Source organism: Girardinichthys multiradiatus, chromosome 6 (genome assembly GCF_021462225.1).
Source record: "Girardinichthys multiradiatus isolate DD_20200921_A chromosome 6, DD_fGirMul_XY1, whole genome shotgun sequence".
In the NCBI taxonomy this organism is placed as follows: domain Eukaryota; kingdom Metazoa; phylum Chordata; class Actinopteri; order Cyprinodontiformes; family Goodeidae; genus Girardinichthys; species Girardinichthys multiradiatus.
The window spans coordinates 24,369,509-24,393,284 of record NC_061799.1 but is presented as its reverse complement, the minus strand read 5'-3'; the positions used below and the strand labels follow the sequence as shown (position 1 = coordinate 24,393,284).

The window sequence follows — 23,776 nt, the reverse complement described above, 5'->3', positions numbered from 1 at the left end:
AATGAATCAGCCCAAGTTATTCATGTTCTGTGAATTAACAATGGGTGTGGGGCACCATGCCATCCCACCTGGCTGGCCAGCCCCAGCGATGTCAAGGGACCCTCACCAGGGACCCAGCTTACTCCTTGCAGCCCACCTCCTGTCCAGGTCATCCCTTAGAACCACAAGCCGCCAACCAGGAACCCAGCCACCCACAACATGGCCCAAGCCCCCACACAAGCACCATACACGCCGCACCATCACCTCCAATCCACCCCCCACCACCCTAGGCTGTCACAAAAAGTCTTCATAATAAAATGTCTTCAGAGGTTAGACTTATTTCTGTGAAAGATTTAACAATATGCAAACAAACAGAAGGGTTTATTACTGCAGTTATAGCAATGTTCTAAACACACAGCAGCCATATTGGATTTTGACATTAGGTTGGTGAGAAAATTCTGTCATTTCCTTCTGGAATTTTGACTTTAGGGGATCTTCCTGATGTTTTCGAGCTAATAATAATAATAATAATTTATAATTTTTGTGAGAAAATACAACAAACCAAAAAAGTCCAACTCATGTTGTGGTGCTGTTTTAAAATGTCTTGACAGCTGAAGGTGACTGGAAAACTTTAGCAAGGGCTTAATTGGAAAAGTTTCAGGTACCAAATTGTAATGTTTGTATTGAGGTCGGCAGTGGCAGCTGTGGAGCAGAAGCATTCTCCGTCTTGATGAAGCGGCAGCTCCAACTCTCCCATTCACTTTTTACAAGCGCACAACGTCTTCCAGTCTTTCGAGGGGGAACAATCCGGTGATGGTCTACATTTGCTTAGGCACAAAGCGCGCACGACACCGCTCTTATGGCAACCTGGAATGAGATTGCGCATACTTTGATTTGCCATTGGACAACAAATAGAAAAAGCGTTACCACAGGTGGGTGGTGTTTGACACCGCTCATTGTTGTTGCACTCCTCTTTTCGGTGGGCGGTGCTGCCATCCTACTTTTGCGTGTGGCTCTGTGCGCAGGTCTTTGCAGAAGAAAAGCTATAGTGTTTGACTGAGAGCATAGGCGTGTTGACGTGAGCCACTTAAAGGAAAACAAAGTGAGAGAGAAAGGGTGGTCAGAATTAATTCAGGCAACTTGTGCTGAATATTTTTCTCCTGTAGACGGATTTTGAACAAGACCATGAACTCATCAGCAGGAGCGGGGAACTACCGCAGAGGATCCCCCAAAGGGGACATGGTAAGATGCTTTTCAATTCAGCTGGAAATCCATATGCATTGATCTTAAGATCGACTGCATGCCAACAGATACAGGTGATAAAGCGCTAATCTCATCTTCAGTGAATGAGGATGATCAGAGTCTGGATGCGGGGTAGAAATGCTGTTTTGAGACAATTTTGTTCTTTGTAAGACTGCAGGAGAATTTCTGAGAGCAAAATGTGCCAAAAACCTTCTGCTGGTATCAGGGTGTAAGAAAGTTTTTATCTCTGCTTTCTTAAACTTTTTGGTTTTGATTCAGCAGAAAAAAAAAATGCTCAGTGACAAAAAAGCTGTGTGCTCTGTGTTCAACAGTCTACAACTTTTTCCAAAGCATTAAATCATAAAAGTTAATTTTCAGCTTCAACTTCATTTTCTATTAACTTTTGGTAATGCTGTGCATGTTCCAAATTGTGTAGCTGCAGACCCCCCCTCCTCCCCCCACCCTTCTTTCTTTCTTTCTTTGAATCCCAAAGTAAACATAACAAATGAACGTACTGAGGGAAAAACGGTCTTTTTCCTCTCATGTTTCCGGTAATGGTTCTGCAAAGCTGTCCTATAATGCCATTCCCAACTCTAAAAATGGAAGCTAACTCATATTACACTGAAGTCACATCGATTGTAGTTTCAATAGGGACAAAATATGCTGACACATGAAATAAGGTTCCTTTCTTGTGATAATCTGGGGAGAACCTTGTGATATTTCTGTCTGGCTGACGTCACTACAAGGAAGACATATTACAGGTTATAGTGTATTATTTTATATTAATAATGCTGTAAAATGTCGCTTTATGTTAGGCTATATCTTTTTATGGCTCCTTTTTTAAGTTATTACTATATTTACCTACAAAGCAAGAATTGAGAAATTACTAATTGTTTTTCCCTTTAATCCATTATTTTCCTTTAAGTTGTGTGTGCATGGCTTTTGTGTTATGTGGTTTTACTCATCTGTTATTGCCACTGTCAATATCAACAATAGATTTTAACGGACACTTTGCAGAGCAGTTCATGTTAGAGTTATTTTGCCCTCTGCTGGAGAGGCAGCGTCACCATCAGTCTTTCTTATTGAGATTCTCCAGTTTGTGGGCATTTATGAGACACCAACCAGATTGATTCAATCAAATTTATCCACTTTCAGGAGAAGCTCGCGTCTATATCTAGTGACGCCACTCAGTGCATAATGCCATGAAAGCCCTGAAGTCTGAAGTTTCGGTGAGCAGTCTTCAAGGACTCCTTCATACATTCTGCCATAATCTCTTGTCAATTTGCATAGAAAGTCATTAAGTATGGCTGGGATTTCTGAGCGGCTCAACCTTCTCTCATGACAAAACAGCTTTTGGAATAAGTGCTTGGATATATTTCTTAAATTTCATTATGCATGATTTGGCTGGATTTTTTATTCCAAAAGGAAATGAGAAAAAGTGAACTTCTTTTAATAAAGAATGACTGTATTAGCTTATATAAAATACACCCACATTAATTTCCTTTGGCATTTTGATTTTTACAAAGTGAAGTGATGCGCTAATACTGATGTTCAAAACAAAATTAGAGCTTGTCTCTTATTCTGTTTCAGATTATTAGCCACAAAACCAATTTATTATTTGTCATTGATTATCATAGAGTACATTTTAAGCTTCAGCTGAAAAGTTGTGAAAGTTTTATATATAAATATATTTATTTTATATATAATTAAAGACAAGTATTTCATAAAGAAAAACTGCAGGCATCTCCCAAGAGATAACGCAGCAGAGTAAAAGCAGTGTCAGTTTAAAAGAAATCATAATTTATCTATCTTTATTTTAAAATGGTATATTGAAAATGATTTATACCATTCTTACAAATCAGCAAAAACGTTTTATTGGCAAGTTATGTCTAAAGAAATAACTCGCTGAATATTTCTCTGCGATGACAGTCTGAAACTGAATTAGTGTTACTTGTAATTTAGAAGAGGCTTGTATTAATCCACAAACTTATAATACTTAAAGCCTGCTAAATGTGTCCCAAAAAACATTAACCATACACACTTGCAACTGAGTGTCTGCTTCTTTAAAACCTAAAGCCGGCTAATGATGCACAATCCTGGAGGTGGTGATTATTTAATTGTATCTCAGAACATAAATGCTGTAAAACATTGTCATATTGTTGTATAATTGCATATTATGATATTGTTATGGCGTGTCACTCTCTCATCCTACACCAAAAGTAAAACTCTGTATTTCGTAAAAAAATTTTAATTAATATTTCCACGGAGGAAAGCTCATTTTATTATTGTTTTTCAATATAAACTCTTTGAAATGGTGTAATATTCAACATGGAATGACTTGGTTATATTTATCAACAAAAATATCAATTACTCCTGTTGTAGAATTTAAAGGTGACGGAAAATATAAGATGTCAAGGAGTTTGAACTGGGAGATGGCCAAGACATAATCCTTGTGATGCTGAACCATGAAGTAGTAAAGTTTAGCACTATCCCATCACAGAACTCACAAAAAACTTTATAGGATAAACTGAAAAAGCAGTAACCAGGCCTGTTTCTGGGGTAAATGTCTTGGTCCTGGTACCTGTGGTGGAAACCACAAGGAGGAAACTTGTTCCTAAAAAACAAGACAAATCAGATTAGCTGACAAGTAAATAATTAAGAAACAGATGGTAAAATGCAATAAATAAACTTGAACTGCCATTTCCTCTATCAAAGTCTCTATCCTGCCACACTGGTTGGAGAAGAATAATGCCAGTTTCATTGTATACCTTGAGCACAATCATGATAAAGATTTTCATACCTATATATGGTCACCACATCCCGAATGTATACTTTAGAGAACGTGTAGCCATTTTAAAAGCCTGTCTCTCATATCACAGTAAGCATATTTAAAAGAACCATAAAATGTCAGTCAGTTTCTACCGCTTATTCCATAGTGGGTCGCGGGGGAGCTGGTGCCTATCTCCAGCAGTCTATGGGCGAGAGGCAGGGTACACCCTGGACAGATCGCCAGTCCATCGCAGGGCAACACACAAACAACCAAGCACACACTCATTCATACACCTAAGGTCAATTTAGAGTGACCAATTAACCTAACAGGCATGTCTTTGGACTGTGGGAGGAAGCCGGAGTACCCGGTGAGAACCCACGCATGCATGGGGAGAACATGCAAACTCCATGCAGAAAGACCCCAGGCCGGGAATCGAACCCAGGACCTTCTTGCTGCAAGGCAACAGTGCTACCAACTGCGCCACCGTGCAGCCCAACCATAAAATGTATTTAGGAAAAAGAAAATAAAAAAAAATACATTAAACTTATCATAAATGACATTCAAGTTGAAAGAGTTTATAAAACCAGAACATTGTGATATCTGACTTTAAAGACTGTTGAACCAATGCACCAATTAAATTGAATTATTAACATTTTTAAGAAAACTAGTAGGAATAATAAAAAAATATATTGCTATTTTGCTCCCTAATAGCCCCGTACAAGATTTCTGGTGCAGAGGTATAGGATAGCACATTTAAATCAAATACTTAACAACATAAGAGCTGCATGAAATTAGACAATAATGTGATGGTCAGATTATAGGTAAAAATGGCAAAGATTATATAAGTAGCAAAAAATCCACAATTTCCTGAATCCTTTGTTTTACCTGTGCATCTAACACTCTTTGTGACCTTTAGTGTCTTGGGCAATGTAGTGTGTGTGCATCTAGCATCTACTGCGGTGAAACTCCATTCAACAGGATGAATATATTGTTGGCATTCTAAGAATGAAATTATGATACTTAGAATATACAGGTATATCTTTAATGCAAAACTAAAATTTTTGAGTTTTACATTAAAGTGCAAATTATTTTTTCCTGTCATCTCAGAAGGTAAACTCTTATATTATATAGAGTCATTAGACATGTAGTGATATATTCCAAGCCTTTGTTTCTTGTAATTTTCACAATTATGACTTGCAGGTAAGGAAAACCCAAAATTCAGTGTCTCAGAAAATTAGAATATCACATTAGACCAATTAATAAAAAGATATTTTAAGCACAAATGTCTTCTGATAAGTGTTCCCATTTCTATGAACTCAGTACTTGGTTGGGCCTCCTCTTGTATGAATTACTGCATCAATGCACCGTGTCATAGAGGCAATCAGCCTGTGGCGCTGCCTAGGTGTAATGGAAGCCCAAGTTGCTTTGATCATCTGCATTGTTGGATCTGGTGTCTCTCATCTTCCTCTTGACAACAGCCCATAGATTTTCTGTGGGGTTCAGGTCAGGGGAGTTTGCTGGCCAATCAAGAACATGAACACCATGGTCATGGAACCAGCTTTTTGTACCTTTGGCAGTTTTTGTCTGTGTGTGTTGGCTCTTGAAGCACCAACTCCAGCCTCAGTCCACTCTTTGTGAAGCTTCCCCAAATTCTTGAATGGATTTCGCTTGACAATCTTTTAAAGGCTGCAGTTCTCCCTGTTGCGGGTGCACCTTTTCTACCATACTTCTTCCTTCCACTCAATTATCTGTTAACATGCTTGGATACAGAACTCTGTGAACAGTCAGCTTCTTCAGCAATGACATTTTGTGGCTTACCTTCCTTGTAAATGGTGTCAATGACTGTCTTCAGGACATCTGTCAAGTCAGCAGTGTTCTCCATAATTGTGTAGCCTACTGCCCAGACTAAGAGACTATTTAAAGGCTCAGGAAACCTTTGCAAATGTTTTGAGTTAATTAGCTGATTAGGGTGTGACACCATGAGTGTCCAATAATGAACTTTTTCACAGTATTCTACTTTTCAGAATTTTGGGTTTTCTTTACCTTTAAGCTTTAAACATGAAAATTACAAGAATCAAAGGATTAGAATATATCACTATGTGTAATGACTCTATATAATATACGGGTTGAACTTTCTGGGATGACTGGTAAATGTTATTGCACTTTTATGCAATACTCAATTTTTTTAGATGTTCCTGTATTAGCAAACAATTCTTGCATTTCAGAAAACCAAAAAAAAAGATTATGGAGTTTTGATGAAAATTCAAACTAAAAGACTCACCTCCACCCCCCGGCCGTCCTATGACTCCAACCGTGCGTCTCTCCTCCATCCAATCAGCATCAGATCCACATGTGTCTTCAATCCACCATCCGCCGAGGCTTCGCTTTTAAGGACCTCCAGTCATGGATTCCCTGCTCTTCAGCTGAGCTTCGACCCTCCTCCGCCCCACCTCCACTCTCTCTCTTCTGTACTCCTCCCGGCTCCCTTACCTTCTTAGGCGACTTATCTAATTCTGAGCCAAAGACGTTAATTCAAGCTCATGTCATTCTTAGCATTCATGTCTTCCTCCGGGGTCCGAGCGCCAAAGACATTAACTTTTATCAATAAACTTCAATAATCGCCATCTTGTTTCTTATTGTGAGTCTTTTCAGGTTGAATTGCTATTTTCATGTTTTAAACACCGATAATGAAATCAGATTTCAGAGTGAATCATATTACAAGGATCCAACCAACAAAATATCTATCAAATTGCATGCCTTAACATTTTACAATTTAGTAGAACCTAATAATACATTGATGATGTATGAAGCATTCACTAATCTCCTTCCAAACTGTATTGTAAAGCAGTTTGGTGGGTCATGGGGGAGCTGGTGCCTATCTCCAGCAGTCTATGGACGAGAGGTGGGGTACAGCCTGGACAGGTCACCAGTCCATCGCAGGGCAACACACAAACACTCATTCATACACCTAAGGGCAATTTAGAGTGACCAATCAACCTAACAGGCATGTCCTTTGGACTGTGGGAGGAAGCCAGAGTACCCGGTGAGAACCCATGCATGCACGGGGAGAACATGCAAACTCCATGCAGAAAGACCACCGGTTGGGAATTGAACCCTGGACCTTCTTGCTGCAAGGCAACAGTGCTACCAACTGTACCACCGTGCAGCCCATTAAGAATATGTAATGGTAAACAAATGTGAAAGGTAGATTTTGATATAAATGTTTATAAAACATGTTAATTTTGTATTGTTGTTGATATGACTGTTTTGGTAGAGGCTGTCATCCATGCTATGTTACTTTTAGAAAGTGTAGGTGTAAAAAGATGCTTTTCACTTAACTATTTTGTGCATATTTTTGAATATTCTGTTGAATTCGATTTTTGCTTGTTATGGTTTGTTGTACATAAGGTATTTATTACTGGGTAAAAAAATTACTAATTCTGAATTGACATCTCTTCTTTGCTTATAGACTCCTGTTGCAATCTTTATTTACTTGGACCAACCTTAAAAAAAACCTCTTTCAGTGAAAAATATAACATTTACAAAACAATAATTTAAGATTTATAACACAAATATTCAGAGCTGTTGGTCAGACAAACTTTTGGTTTTAGCTGATTTTAATAACATTCTGAACTCAGTTCACAGCTCTGACTCTCAATAGTTCTTGTTCATTTGTCATATTTTGTCTGAAAATAATAAAAAAAGTATATATCTGTTTTATTCCCTCCTGTTGTCTATTCTCACATAAAAATGTATTTTACAATAGAGGACTCCACAAAACAGCTGCTCTCATTCACATATGCCTTTAGCATTAGGAAAGAAAACAATCTGAAATCTGGACTGAAAACCATCCATTTATACTATGCTTGTAACTGCAGTCACCTTTAACCCACGTATTAAAATCCTGCCAGTACAGACGAGATTTAGTATAAGTATTCAGCAATACTGAATATCTGCCACATGCTGAAAGTTGAAGTTGTCTTGGGAAAAACGTCTGAGACACTCACTTATTGCACATTAATGATTAATTCTATTGCCACAAACAAAAAAAACAAGGTAGTTTATATATAATTTTGGTCACACGAGGGATAAACTGCATGATATCCTGTCTATATTTTAAAAAATCTTTAATTCAGCATCGAAAGACAACATCACTGCTTGTATTTTGACTACTTACCTGCAGGATGGTCTGAGAGACGGGTTAGAAGAGTTAATAGAATCTTCCCTTTTCTTCTCTGTTGAATCTCAAACCCATAAACAATAAACTTAGGTTGCAAAAACAAACAACACAGTTCTTAGTTCCATCTATTAGTTTTAAGGGTTACAGTGTGAGCATTGTTATGTTTAAAGCAAAGCCAAATACATTTTAGTCAAGTTTAAAGCAAGGGGAAAGGCAAACTTAATCAATATCGCCCTACAAGAAGAGCTGAATCATTACCCCCCACACACAGACATGCAGGGAAATTGTTCTGGCTCTTTAATGCATAATATATCCAAAGTTTGCCCCTGAGGAATGCAGTGCACATCTTGCATTCGCCCCCTGAATATATTGCTCTTTAATGAAGCCAGGATCAAATGGGCTCACTTTAAGTCCAAAGTTCTCATGAAAGGGGCTCCACTCATGTTATGAATGAATGAGCTCAAATAATCGCATTCATGCACAACGCTACAACTCTACAATAGTGATATTAACAAAAGTGTAGGCAGTTGACCCAATAAGCTAATCATCAGTGCACAATGCTAATTTCCAAACTACCATGAGACTATGGGAAAGCACAGGAGCATACAATCCCTGATGCAGTTGTAAAAAGTCACCTGTGGCAAAAATATGATTGGATGCTTCTGATGAGGCAAAGTGATTGGCAGCCTCAGCCTTCATGACTTTAGTGTATAAAGGTGGAAGTGGTTTGGCTGAGAAAACAGTGAGATGATTTATCTCCCAAAGGGATAATTTGTTTATTTGTTACTATCCTAAAGTCGCAGCCGCAACCTTTGGTTTAGTATTTTTGCTTAAAATTTTGAAACAAAGTTATTTTTGAATCATTTCCTGTTTAAATTATTGGCTTTATTTTGGACCTTCAACAGAAAACAAACTTTCTTATTTTGCTGTATTATGTCTGAGCTGTCATTCTTGTTGAAGCTGGAACAGCTTGACATTTTCAGTGGCAGCGTGATTCCACTGGGATTTTCATTGCTTACATTTATTAAGAGACCAGGAGGCATGAGTCTAGAGGCACAGCTGATGCTATTTTACCGCTGTCTCATGCTCAGGCACAGATACTTTGCAACACGTGTCCTTATAAGACCATCTACAGCGGTGGCTCCAGTTGCAGACCGTTGTCCTGCAACGTTTAGATGTGTCCCCTGCCCTACACACCTGAATCAAATGGCTAAACTTCCTCACTAGCATGCAATCAAGCTCTACAGAGCTCTGCTAATGAGCTAATATTAGAGTCCAGTGTGTTGAAGCAGAGACGCATCTAAAAGTTGCTGGAAGATTGAAGTTTGAGACCAATGATCTACAAGGTTTTGCTGATACTTTATGACACTGTTTTGACACTGGATTTGTTAATTCGTGCATTAGCAGGAAAACCTTGACCACAAGTTCACTCTGTTTAGTTTTTAGTCAATCTAAATCAAGTCAAGTGTGTTTCAAGGAGTCAGAATGCTGAGCTTCTCTGTAGTGGAACCATGCAAAGCTACACTGACATGTTTTGTATGCAGCAGTGTTCGCACCGATGAAATGCTTTTCAAAAGCATTCTGCATTCATCAGGTGAGCCTTTAGTACTTCTGTATTGAACCAATGCACTTTAAATGTTTGTATTGCTTTGCATCAGTAGTAACCATTACAGAATGACTCCTATTTTCGCAAGTGCACATGAACACAGCGCTGCTTTTGATACCATCTGCCTATTCTGCCCAATGACTCTACTGAAACTGACAACGCAGCCACAAAAAATAGCACATTGTTCAACGAAATGAAATCTGTAGACAGAGAAACAGGGATGCATGGCAGAAAGGGACAACACCACTCAACAGCAGTCATTTGTCACCACTAACTGCAATGCTGCGATTTGGCTCCTGGGGGAGGCTCCGCCATAGATGAGAACCTTGTTTACAAAAGCTTTCCAGATTCTGCAGGTCCTGGCCACCCGCGGGCACCTAAGGGCCTGGGATGAAGAGCCTTATTATGCACCTGCATTGATCCCTGAGGTGAAGGTCTCCTTCTGTTCCTGTCACTTATGACAGATGACCAGATAGTTGCTCATCTTGGTGGGGGAGGGGCTCTTGCTTCTGGATGATAAAGACACAGCATAAGCTGATATGCATGCATGTTTCGACTCATTCCTATTCTGACAAATGTCGATGTGTTTTCCATTCATATCTTTGCACCACTGCTCTGCCCGGAGCTAGAGCTGGAAAGCATACTAAGTACAACAGCGGAAATCTGTGGGTGGAGTTCTGACTGCTTGGAGCTTTTGATTCGATTAGCAAGGGAAGGGCACTCTCGTCTGCCTGAAGGTCAGGATCAGACCTGGGCTAAGGACATATTGGGAGTGTTGCGACACTAAAATGTAAACTCTGCACAAATTATGCACTCAAAATTGACAGTAGCATGCACAGGGGATCTTCATTTACATTTCTGAATTACTTGCCTTTTACAGTCATCTTAAAGAATATCGATACTTAATAGATACTTAGTTGTTCTTGTTTAAAACTCAAACCATTTACAACCTTAATTCACACATTTTAAGAAGAGCTAGATTTAGCATTTAATTGTTCTCACAGCACTAAATAATTCTTGTATCTTCAGTGGATTAAACCTGAAGCTTTAAACAAAGCACTGGCAAAGAGCTGTGGTCTCTTTTTGTAATCTTCAAACATTTTGGGGAAGATTTCTTTGGCCTTTTTTGCCCATTTTATATAACTGTCTACGTGTCCCTGTTCATTATCATGTTTTTTATTTTTTTTGCTAAGCAACCTAATGAGTCAATCAAGAATAAAAATGCCCCCTAAACTTCAGGAATAAACCTGTGTTTTGTCTAAATGTAACAGACAACCTAGAATCTGTATTAAGTCATATCAGCAAGTTTGCATTAATTAATGTAAGTAATGTATTTTATTTGAATTGATATGTGATAGACCAAGACAAAGTTGTGCATCTTTGTGAACTGGAAGGAAAGTTAAGTTGTTTCTTACATTTCAAAAAATCTGAAAAGTGGGGCATGCATTTGTACTTTTGCATTTGCCCCTTAATTCTTTGTAGAGCCACCATTTACTACAGTTACAGCTGCAAGTCTTTTGGAGTATGTCTCCAACAGATTTGCATACTTCATTTGTCATCATTCCTCTTTGCAAAATAGATTATATTCAGTCAGACTTGATTAGATCAAGGTATCTATTTTCAGGCTTTGCCACAGACTCTCAATTGAATTTAGTTCTAGACTTTGACTGGGCCATTTTAACAAGAATATAATGAATATGTCAGAACCTTAAACATACAGCCAGAACTGTATATTTAAGGTTGTTACCTTGCTGGAATGTGCTGGAATGTAAACCTCTGTCTCAGTTTGAATTCTTTTGCAGCCTCTAATAGATTTTCTTTAAGTATTGCCCTGTATTTAGCTCCATTCATCCGCAGCATGTTGCCACCACTCTCAATATTTTTCCATAGGGATCGTATTTTTAAGGGTGATGTGCAACAATAACTTTCTGCCAAACTTTTTTATGTAGGCAACAGCTCAGTTAAACAAGCAAACAAAGATGGATGGACTCTTTGCTGCTTATTTGAATAATACTCTCCTTGTCAGTTTAGGTGGACTGCCATGTCTTTGTAGGTTTGCAAGTGTGCCATATTTGTTCCATTTTTGGATCAGGGATTAAAAAAATACTCCATGAGATGTTCACAGCCTTGAGTGTTGTCTTAGAAGCTAAAACCGCTTTAAACATTTCAACAACTATAACCATGACCTGTCAGATGTGTTCCATGGTCTGTGATGCTGTTTCATCCCTAATGTTCACAAACACGCCTCTGAGAATACATACTGAGATTAATTTAGGCACTCATGGACTCTTTATTCCAATTAAATGGACAAAACTTACAGCAGGCAAAACATGTATTGTACATGTCAATGTTCTCAGCTGAAATATTTTTAATTGAGCTACTGACATAATTTACACCATACGATGGCAACAACCCAATTAATCCACAAATCCAAACAAATAAAATAAAATTAGTTATGGGTATAAATTTGAAACGGCACAGGGAATAAGTATTGAACACATGAAGAAAAGGATGTGCAAAAAGGCATAGAAAAACAAAAAACCAGCTGAAACTGTCTGTGTTTAGAAGGGATTCTTGGTGCTATGTGCCAATCAATGTCAATAGTATTGCAGTGATATAATTGGCAAAGCAAAGAGGCTTTTACAAAAAAAAAAAAAAACAACTGCAAAACTTACCAGGGGCAACAATTACAGCTGCATTTCTAAAGTTCTGAATGTTCCAGGCAGTGGCCATAATGCGGAGCAGTAAGAGCATGATTTCACCATAAATCAGGCAGGTGCCCCACGTAGGATTCTGACTGATACTGAGACTCATCAAAAGTGTTGTCTAATAGTCAAGAAGAACTCACAAAGAGCTTCAGAAAGACCTGGAAATAGAAGTTACCTGTTTCCCATTAAACAGTAACTAATGCACATCATAGCACAATACTTTCTGAAGAAAGCATGTTGCAGCTTGATTAAAGTTTGCTGCTGAAAGCTGTATTATACTGTAATACAGCTAGGCTGCATGGTGGTGTACTTATTAGCATGGTTGCCTTGCATCAAGAAGAAACATGTATAATATGAGCTACAACAACATTTCCCTTTGGGATTAATAAAGATTTTTTTAGGTCAACCACTCTTCCCACTGAGCCCCAGCTGTAATTTCAATGTGTTCTGAAAGGAATTGGTTGCACTGATTTTATTTGTAAGTGTTGGGACCCCAGCCATCGTTACAAAATGAAAGGCCAGTACGAACTTTTCTGGAATTTTCAAAATAAATCGCATTAACCTACTTCCAGCACAGCCAGAAACGGAATAACAGCGGACTTCCCATGACGTCACTGTCCGAATAAAAATCCCGCTTTTGCAACAATCTGACCTCTACCACGCAGGTCCCCAGAGGAACTGGACGGAGGGACACAGTGCGCTAATGTCTGTTTGCTGGCAAACACACATAACTCTTCATACTGGATCCAAGAGTGTCATACGATCACGCGATCATAAGCACTAAGTTAAGTAGGAATGAATCGCTGTTTGTGTATCCAGTATTCATTCATGAACGGGGTAATTAAGGAACGAGCGTGGCTTGACGTTTCTCTCTGAGGTCTACAGAAGCAAACTGTGTTCCAGAGAGTTCCCAGCAGAGACTCTGTCTCTACGACGCCGAGTGGAGCAGTTTTCCCGGTCTGAAGGAAAGACAATGGGACCGCATCACCGTGGTTACAGCAGTAACGTGCAGTTTGGCCAGCCGACAGAACGAGCCGGCCCAACCCACAGCTACGGAGGTTAGCTGCAGTTAACCCTTTGTTCACTGTGGATGCTTTCTTCAACTTTGTCCCCAGACAACTTTTCCTCAGCACGGTTCACGTAAGAGGTTGAGTTTTGGGCAAAGTAGTAGTTTTGAATGAAATAATCTAAACATTTTTAGTTTTATGACGTTTGGTTTTGTTTATGTTGGAACCATCTTAGTGCTAGCAGAATATCTGCTCAGCACATGTGCTCAGTTTGTGGGTTCTGTGTTTGTGTTTTTTTTTTCTTTTTAAAGTTACGACAAACTTTATTTAAAGGGTGATTTTAATCACAGGATCAAACACAGGAACAAGATCGGCCATAACGCGTCATCCACGCTTATGCATTTTAACCCTTTTATTAGTGGTATTTTAAAGGTATGTGTTTGATTCTGATGATAAGCTACAAGCTTCTTTTGTTAGCTTTAACTGCTAACAGCTAAGAACACGTTGCCTGCTAAGATCATTTACCCAAAAAGGTTGTTGGTTTTCAATCTAGTAAAATAATATTTCCCTAAACACTATTTTACTAAACTTGATAACTAAGTAACACAATTAAGCCCATTTCTCAAAGATTTGGTTCTTATTCAAAATAATATTTATTTAAATATTATTTTAATAAATAAAAGCAGCTAATTAAACACCATTGAGAATTGGTCATCCAGAAGGTTGGTTTTATTCAGCAAATCATTCTTTAAAATATTATTTATTAAAATAATATTTTATCTGATCTTGCATTGTGAATGGTTGTTTGAAGGTATACCAATTATTGCTTAAGTTAGTCTTGGAACTAACTTAACTTCATTTCCAGATTCTTCAAGATAATCCTTGGTTCTCAAACATAAATAACATTGTATGGTAATGTTGCATCACTCTTTTGGTCATGGTTTTCAACCATCTTTAATCAACTTGTTTATATTGTACATAACCCATTAGTCTTTGTTATTCTTTAATTCTGCTTGGTAGTTTACTTGGATTGTTTTAGCATAGTAAAGAGTTTGTTGATTGAAATATGTTTGACTTTGAGTTGACTTATTTTTGTTAATAAATTCTTGTATTTTAAGAAATGGTGTGAATTCATTCCATGTGTGTGCAGAGTTTTTGCTGTTCAATAATGTCAGAGCTTGGCTCATCCCTTTCAGTTTTGTCCTAATACCACCACTTTATTGGGCTGGTATTCACAGGACAACCCTTAACAGACCAAAATATTATTTAATAAAATATTAAAATATTAATATTAAATAATATATTCACATTCATAATCACAACATGAGTTTGAAAATCCAGGGGATTAATACAATGCACACTTTCTAGTTTTATATTTGTAAAATGCAGATGCAATCTGCTGGGTTTCCTTAGATAGAAAAACTTTTTATCCAATTTGAATAAATAACTGAATCTGACTGCACTGTTCAATGATTAGGATTAATTGGAATGTATGAACCTGACTTTTGTGAAGTGCCTTGAAACAACATGTGTTGTGAATTGGCGCTATATAAATAAACTAAATTGAATTTTAAAAAATTAAAATCCTATATAATTTTTCTCCACAATGATGCTCTGTTGTGTTGGTCCATGGTTTAAACTGAAGTTTGTGGTTTTAAATGAAAAATTTGAAAATGTTAAGAGGAAATTGATATTTTATACATAATCTTTAATCCTTTCCTTCAGCAAAATCCAATCATTTTGCCAGAGATAACACCATATGGTAAACATTTTGTAAGGAAGGCACAATAACTGGATTGAAAATGAATGAAAAAGCAACCAAACTCTAAAAAAAACATTTCAGATTTGGTTTCTTTAAACGCTATTTTTTAAGTGAGATATGTTATTAAAAAAGCAAAGCAAGTAGATTTAACATCTTTTAATGGGTTTATGGATACATTTCTTATCCATACATATAAGACTTTTTAAGTGACAGAAACTACTAAAAGACTTTCAGAGCAGCTCTCACTGTGAAAATTGAATCTAAGGAGAAAGACTGCAGGTGATGCTGAGAGGGAGAAAAGATAAACATGAAGAAATCCAAGCTGTGAATTGTTAATCTTCTTTCAGTATGATAAAATGGCCAGTCTTCTCAATGTTTTGGAGCATTATCAGTGCTGACCTTTTACACTAATTGCAAATAAAGTGACTTACTGTGACCGGGATGATATTCATAATCATGGAAGTGCATGTCTCATTAATGTGGCAAAAATGAATAAAGAGGATGACCAAAGCAGGGCTTGTTAAAAATGCCTCGGGAGGGAACACGGCAGCATAAAATCAGCTTGTTACCAGCAGTGGCTCTAACTATAACCACTATGTCCTGTATGAACTGGAAGACTTTATTATTCCCAATACAGGCAACCGGTCAATTACTCTCTGTGACGAAAACCTAATCTCCTGTGGTGTGCATGCAAATGAGAACTTCAGCTCATCTTTTTTCTTTACATGACAGCCTTTTTTCTTTACAGAGAAAAAGAAAAGCGCAACTGTTGCTTGCTCCATTTTGTATTGTCTTATGTTCTGTGATTATGTGGCCTATCTGTAAATATGCAGTTATTTATCAGCCGTAGCTGTTGTTGAGAGATTGTTGTAGGTGTTTGAATCAAGCTCATAAATTAATAGCCCATCAGCCATTAGAGATAAACTGCTGTAGCTGTGGGAGGGCAATCCCTGCTATAAGTGGGCCTATGAGCCACGGTGGAAAAGAGATGTGGCTGACTTTTTATATAGAACTATTTATAAGGTGCTGTGAAACCTCAAGCCAGTTAGGGGTATAAAACATGCCGCTGTCCGTGAAATAAAAAAAGTTTGGTGCTTTAAACTTCATTTCAGTTCACTTTTTTCACTGAGTGATTGTAAAGGTCATGCTGAAATAGTGAACATTTTGCTCAAGGCTATAAATTTGTACAACTTCCATATTGGAGTATAAAAGTCCAGGAAGTGTTTTGCAATATGCAAGGACCTTAATCTCCTTGCCCTGGTCTGTACCTTTCAGTTCTACATTTATTTAATATGCAAATTGTTGAACAGCAGCATCAATCTGAGCAGTGATTTTGGCTTCTGAGTGTATTTCCGATGGGAGTGAGGGGACAAGTGTGTTTCTGTGGGGACCAATTTTTAAAGTCCACAAAAGGCATATTTTGAAGGGCAAATGTTACATTTCACACCCATAAAACCTACGAGTATTGATAATATGAGTACATAAATAATTGTGAATCAGTCTTTCCATTTTAGTAATTTTAACAGGATGCTTTAACAAGAAAGACAGCCTTTGTAGCCACACTTATAGTGTGCAGTGTCTAATGTACTACAGTTATGCACAGGAGACATTTTTCTGATGACTTTTTAATTGGGATATTTGAAATGAATGTGTGGATGTTTACTAGTCACATAGAAAAAACTGTAATTTGCTATTTTGATACAAAAATCATCGATGCCTGAACCTAGGGTGAGCTCTGGGAAAGTAAACAGGTAAAGGCAACAAATTTCTCCTGAAGTTTCTCTGTTAAAAAAACGTTTTGGTCCAGGATTAGTCATACTATAGGTATGACATGTAACTTGAGAAAGGAGTACAGAGTTGATCTATTGTTTCACTCAGGCATTTTTTCAGTGCAAAACGCTTGTGTGATTTAAGGCGGTCTGTGGATCATGTTAAATTTTTCAAAAAGATCCACGTACATGTTTGGCTATGACACTTAGCTTCCACTGTGATTTTTTTATTTGTTCCTGAGCCAAATGAAGGAAAGTGTTTGACAGGAGCTGTGGCTTGATGTTATAGCAGTATTTTCGCTTCTCTTCTATCCAACACAGGTGTGGTGTTAGCTAGATTGCTGTGAAGTGACCCTTTAGGGCCAGATGACATGTTGAGAGAAAACGTGGTCAGCTACAGTCATGCCAGAATGCAGCTGCAATGCTTTTATTAACAGAATATTCTAAATATTACACACACACACATTTTGGTGTCTTTGCACTGGCTGCCTTTACAATTTAGAATCCATTTTAAAATCTTAATCCTCAATTTTACAGCCCTTGGTGTTTTTTCTCCTGCTTATTTCTTTGACTTCTTGGGGCTTCATATCTCGTCTTGTAGTCTCAGATGTTCTGATCAGAGATTGTAAATGGTGCTACCAACTCCTTCTAAGACCAGAGGAGTTAGCTCTTTTAAAGGCACGGCTCTTTGAAAAGCAACCAAAAGCATTTTTGTTCCGACAGATTTTTAAGTTATTAGGATTTTCTAACCTGTTTTTAGTTTTTTGTGTTTTTATTTATATATTTCATCAGTATTTTTTGCTTCAGTAAAGCACTTTGTTGTGTTTACTTGTTAAAAGTGCTATATAAATAAATATAGCTTAATTACGTTTGACAACTTCTGGCTGATTATGTGGAGTAAACTGAGACTTGCAGAATCACAAATATAGCTAACATAGCTTGCTAACATAAAGTACGGCTAGTCTGGTGACATTATACACACGTGGACAAAATTGTTGGTACCCCTCGGTTAATGAAAGAAAAACCCACAATGGTCACAGAAATAACTTGAATCTGACAAAGGTAATACTGAATAAAAATTCTATGAAAATGAACAAATGAAAGTCAGACATTGCTTTTCATAAAAGTGACAATGCTGTACAAAATCAGAACAAAAATAATGTTGTCCACACTAATGCTGCTAGAATTTGAGTATTGCAAACTATGGATTTTGTCACAAGCTGTCTTTCATCAATGTGAGGAATTACAGGCAGTTTATGCTCAACAAAGATGCTTTTAAATCCTTGCAAGAGTGTTGGTTTGTTTGGTCTCTAAGCTACTGCTCTCAGACAAGAGTATTGCCTGACTTTCACCTTTACACTGGATGAATCACCATACAAATCTTCACTTTATCAACCCAATTTTGAGCTGGAGACTTTGCTGCTACCACTTTTGTCTTGGCTATTTAATGCAATATGTACTGATATCCGAGTACAGTATCACATACGTTACATGTTCACAATCAGCTTCCTCATGCTCAATGCTTTTCCTTTATGCTCTCTTACATATTTCTTCATTTTGGACATGGAAATGCATATAACGTTTCTGAGCCACAAGCCTGAATACAATTGAAAGGGAAACGTTGTAATAATACTGATATTGGGGCTTCAATGAATCAATACTTGTCCGTGCAACCTCCAACTTTTCCACATTCACTTGACCCAGTGGGAGTAGGACAGAAGTGGAATGTTGTTTATGTTTTCATCGAGAAACAAATGTGTTACACCATTGGCTTCATTTCTGAAGCCATTTCTGTAATTTTGGCTGAATGAGCTAGTTAGTCAACCCTCAGTTCTGGACATTTCAATATACAAGACATAAATGCTACATAAATAAATCAGATGTGTTGCCTGTGCCAGGCTCCTGTCCTGTTAGCATGGCTTGATGGGTGGCTGTCTGTGATTGGAGTAGGAAGGGAGAAGATGTGTTTTATGATGTAGAGGACAGGCAGCATAAATATTACTTGTGCCTAATCAAAACCCAGCTGCAAAACTGACTGAATTGATCTGTTTTTTCATGTGCATACATAGGCATTTGAAAAAACCAACCAGGACACACACATACTCAGAGGGAAAAATGCAGAGCATGCATTATTGGTCCTGATGTTTGGAGGCCCACTACTGAGTGTGTGTATGTGTTTAAGGGAGGGAGAGGAAGAAAGGCTTACTTACATTGAACTCCATTTTTTTTCTGTGAAAACTCTTGCTAAGAGAGTTTACGACTGTATGTGAGAGGAAAGCTTAAAAAAGAGGACAGAGTAGCAGCCTGAGCAGAGGAATAGCACCCTCTTCCTCTCCCCTCTCTCTTATCCTAAACCCGTCAATGCCACCCTCCCCTTCTGTGTAGGCAATGCCAGCATCAGTGTGATTGATTCACCCGGCATAGAGGGAGGGAAGTGTTGTGGTTGGGTTCCTGGACCCCCAGGTCATCTTTTCCCAATAAGCTGCAGGGGAGGGCTGGAGTTGAGGGAGCAGAAGGAGAGAGAAGGGGTGGTGTCTCAGACACCTTCAGCAGCCCAAACTTCACTACACAAAAGGTGGGAGAACAGGAGGAGGGGACCGCGAGTGGCACTTTTCAACATGTCCGTTCTCATAGCCACCCAGCTGAAGATAGACACCAGCACTCCTTCCAGAAGGGTAAGGGGCCCTTTTAGCATGCACGGCACGCTGTGGGGGGAAGTCTGTATTTATGTGTGAGTCTCTTGCCGCTGACGGAAAAGGCTGCTGGCTGTTTTTGATAACAAGTGGACAGGCAAGAAGAGTGTGGTAGGTCCTGGTGTCCTGGATCCTGATGGACAAATGCTTGTTGTTTAAATTTCCTTTCCAGCGCTGACTACTGAAAGCTTGGTTACATATGCTGTGGAAAACACCTCATTGTTATTCTTTGTGATGCTGCCACTTAATGATGTGAGCGAGGACCGGACATGTTGGGCAAAAGTTGCATATGCATTGAATTAAGTGATTATGTGATACAGTTCTTAATACATTAAGACAAACATTAAAACATACTGTTATTCTTTGCTTTGTAAAAATTTTATTTAACATTGGCCTCATGTTGACAGACAAATAGGCTGTAGTTGATAATTAGAAGAAGTTTGGAAAAACGGGTGCGCTTTAACAACTGCAGGGAATTTCCAGGATGTGTTCTGCTGTTGCTATATAAGCTCTGAGGCTCAAACTCTATCTCAGACAGAGCAGCAGCGGGATATTGATAGGATCTGTCCATATCACTGTACATATCTTTCAAGGCACATGAAATAGTAAATAACCAAAAAAGGCGGTTGCCAACTTTTACAACCATCCCCTGGCTATGCATACATCCTTTTCTCACATATGACAACATTTTCTGCGACATGCTCCAGTTTGGTTTCTCTGATCTCTCTATCCCTCTTCCTCCGTTTTTCCTTCCTTAAAATCCACCTCTATCCACAGCTGTCATCTGCTGTTTGCCTTAAAAATAAAAGCAGCCAAAGTCTATATCCTCAACATCAGCCTGCATTAAACTCCATTTCCGCACTGACTTATCTGCTGCCATTTCAATTTGGGCTCCGCACTATAGCTCCTCTTCATTTGGAATATGCTGCACTTAGCCCATGTGGAAGATAAGATTCCAACAGGCAACATGCTGATACAGAATACCAAATAAATACACACAAGGCTTAGAAAAGTAAGAATTTGTTGTGAGTTATTAATAACTTCTGCAGCAAAAATATTTTCATTTTCAGTAATTTGTAGCAGAACCTTTATGAAATTCATAAAAAAAGATAAATCTCCATGTTCACTGGTTTATGTTGCATGTGTAAGCATGCGGCCGTGCAAAAGTATGTTTATGATTTATTTATTTTTTTGCCTATGTGTTGCCTATGTGTTAAATAAAGACTTAACTACTGTTACATTACCAAGTGCATAAACAAAGTGTTGGGTTGTAAGTCTTTGATAACTCCTGTATTAGTCTCAGTCTAAGTCTCTTCTGAATGACTCATTTGCTTTTACTGAAATGTAAAAAAAAGACTTTGTGTGTTTGACTCTTTAGTTTTCACAACTAAGTGATCTAAATTAAAATTATAGCCTTATTTTAATTTGTAAAGTAGGGAAAAAACATAAATAATTAGTTTTTGCTTATGTACATGATTTAGCTATGCCTTCATGAGCCAACAGCCCCAGTCAGTTTTCTCAACCCAGGGTGCAGTGGAGTGTGGCACAATATATAGAAGCTTCAAAAATTAATTATCAGAGATTTCGACACAATATTTATTATTATTTCTTTTTATTAAAATCCTCCAAACTATTATATTTAAATTATTTCCCTTTTACGTGCTCAACAATACTATATTCTAAACAAGTAAAGTACTCTGATTTTTGTAGAAAATAGAACTGTAAATCACTGTAGATCCGTAACATAAAAAGGGACTCGTTTTGCCGTGTTAAAAAAAAACAAAAAAAAAAACAATATACAATATCCAACATTTTTCAGGTTGGAAATCGTTATCTAGATTTTCTGAGAATGTGTTATTTCAGCAACAAAAACAGGATATGGACGCTCACTCTTGCATAAAACTTGGTTGATAAAACATTAATTATTTTAGGTGCACAGTTTATTGTTTGTCTTTTTTGAAAGGCAGTGAAAATTGCACATTACATTTAAATAAAAATGTTTATTTGCATCAACCGTTTAAGTTGGCAAGCCAAATTTATGCTATTCTTGAACTATGGCCAATTGCCACACAGAATCAGTGCGACGGCTGCAAATGGCCTCCAGGCCGCACTTCATTATTGTTGCCTTTATGTCTGCCGTTCAAAACTGTCACATGCATTTATTTTTCATTAAAGTGCATATGTATATCATCCTTCTTACAATTTCTCCTTTTAAGTTATCTCCAAGCCTTTAGCTCACAATAGTTATATTTGCTTGCTTGCTTGGGAAATATGTAACGAGGTGTAACAAAACTGACCTCAAGGCAGCCAGGCGTAAAACTGACATTTGCTAAAAAGTGTGCTATGAATAGAACACTGACTCTGGTATCAATACATAACAAAATGGCTACCCAAAATAAAGGTAAATAGTAAAGACTCTAGCTTAAGGGTGAGTGTATAAGATGAAGATTTATATAGTGATTTTTCAAGTGAGGGGGAGATATCAGGAGAGGTAGAGAAAGACCTAATGGACCAGCACCCTTCCCAGGCATTTAAAAGCACTCTGGCAGCATTCAGTTAGATGCTCTGATTCTGACCAGCATTGTTATTCTGATAGCCACAGGTGAGCATTACAATTTTACAAGCAAAAAATAGGTCAGCAGAATACTTTTTCTCAGCAAGTCGTGCTGTGATTGTTCAAATGGAAATAGCTTATTTTCCTCACTTTTTTTGTCAGAGTTTCTCTTGTGAAGGTTGAACCACATTACAGTAATGTAGCTGTGAAAATGTTAGTCTGAGGACATTGCACAATCTCAGTAAGTCTGTCTGCAGTTAATTTTCCCACAAGTGTTTCTCTTAAAAGTAAAGCTAAACATGTGCGGATGGGATGTTAAAAACTCATATCCAATGTTTAATTTAGTTTTTATTTAGCTGAGAAAAATGTGTCAGTGCTGCAGCTAATTATCATGGGAAACATGCAGGAGCAATGTTTAGATAGAACCGATATTGATTTATTTAGGAAAGCAGCAGATGTTTTATACTCCAGAGGACAGAAAAAACTGGTGCTCACAACCAAAACTTGTGGTTGCCTCAATGGTCGGGATGCTGACTCACTAGAGCTATCTGTTGTAGTCATGGTATGAACTATGTAGTCTCCTCCTTGCTTGGCTTTGGATGTTTTTCCTTCACTTAAAGCCAAGATTCCAGATGTGTCATGATACTGGGGTAAAAAGTGTTAAAAACACATTGTTTATATTGGGTGAAAAGAAATCTTTCCTCTTCACCTGTTTACTTTCACAAATCAGATCTACTTTTCCAAGCAGCAGGATCTTTGACGAAAGTAATAATAAGTCCTTAATTTTTTGAGGCGGTGATAAGCAGCTGCACATCTTTTTAACATATTCACAATGGAAAGGTTTATGTCAAGAAAACAATTTGTATTTCTGGAGTGGAGAGTTGTCTGGGTTGAGATCCAGACAGGGTGTTTGTCTGCACATACTGTGGTCCTGTTGGTATGTTTAAGATAAAAAAAGTAAGATTTTTTTTTTTTCCTTAAAACAGTGCCACTCTGTTGTTACATATACAATATCATCATCCGTATATAGTTATACTGTTTCTGTTTAAGAGAGACATGGTTTTAAAGGATTGTTTTTGTCTACATTTAAAAATTATTTATCTGTTTTGAAAAACATTGAAAAGGCCAGTGGGATTCAGTCATACCTTTTAGATATTTCAGTTTTTAGTTTGACACTATCATATTGAGATGTTTTAAGTATGTTTTAAATATGTCACAATCAAAACCTTTGCACTTTTCCTACAAGCAAACCAGTGTGTACATTATACTACATTTTACTCTTGCTCTTACTGCTCTAAATCTCCTTCCAGAGGGGAGCCTAACAAATTCCCCAAATAGGGGGGTGACCGGCTTTTTGTTTTGTTTGTCTTTACATGTTGAATAAATGCATATAAGTGTACAAAATGGAGGTGTTGCACCACTGCAAATATGAATAAATAAGTTATCTTATTTAGAGGGTTTTGCTAATTCTGCACCTTGAATGTGAAAATAAGAAGTTTTTAAGAT

General features: G+C 37.7%; 1 protein-coding gene across 2 annotated transcripts in view; it reads left to right on the top strand.

Moving 5' to 3' along the window:
- The first annotated feature begins 1,149 nt into the window (after positions 1–1,149).
- The window catches only part of LOC124870045 (dipeptidyl aminopeptidase-like protein 6), a 172,888-nt gene continuing 150,261 nt past the window's right edge, over positions 1,150–23,776 (top strand). The window contains exon 1 of one of the 2 annotated variants that reach the window (XM_047368468.1): positions 1,150–1,221. In XM_047368468.1, the coding sequence (XP_047224424.1) occupies positions 1,165–1,221 (57 nt within the window). In that variant the 5' untranslated portion in view covers positions 1,150–1,164. Of the gene's footprint in view, positions 1,222–19,554; positions 19,699–23,776 lie in introns of those variants that run through there. The other variant, XM_047368467.1, reaches the window with a different exon arrangement.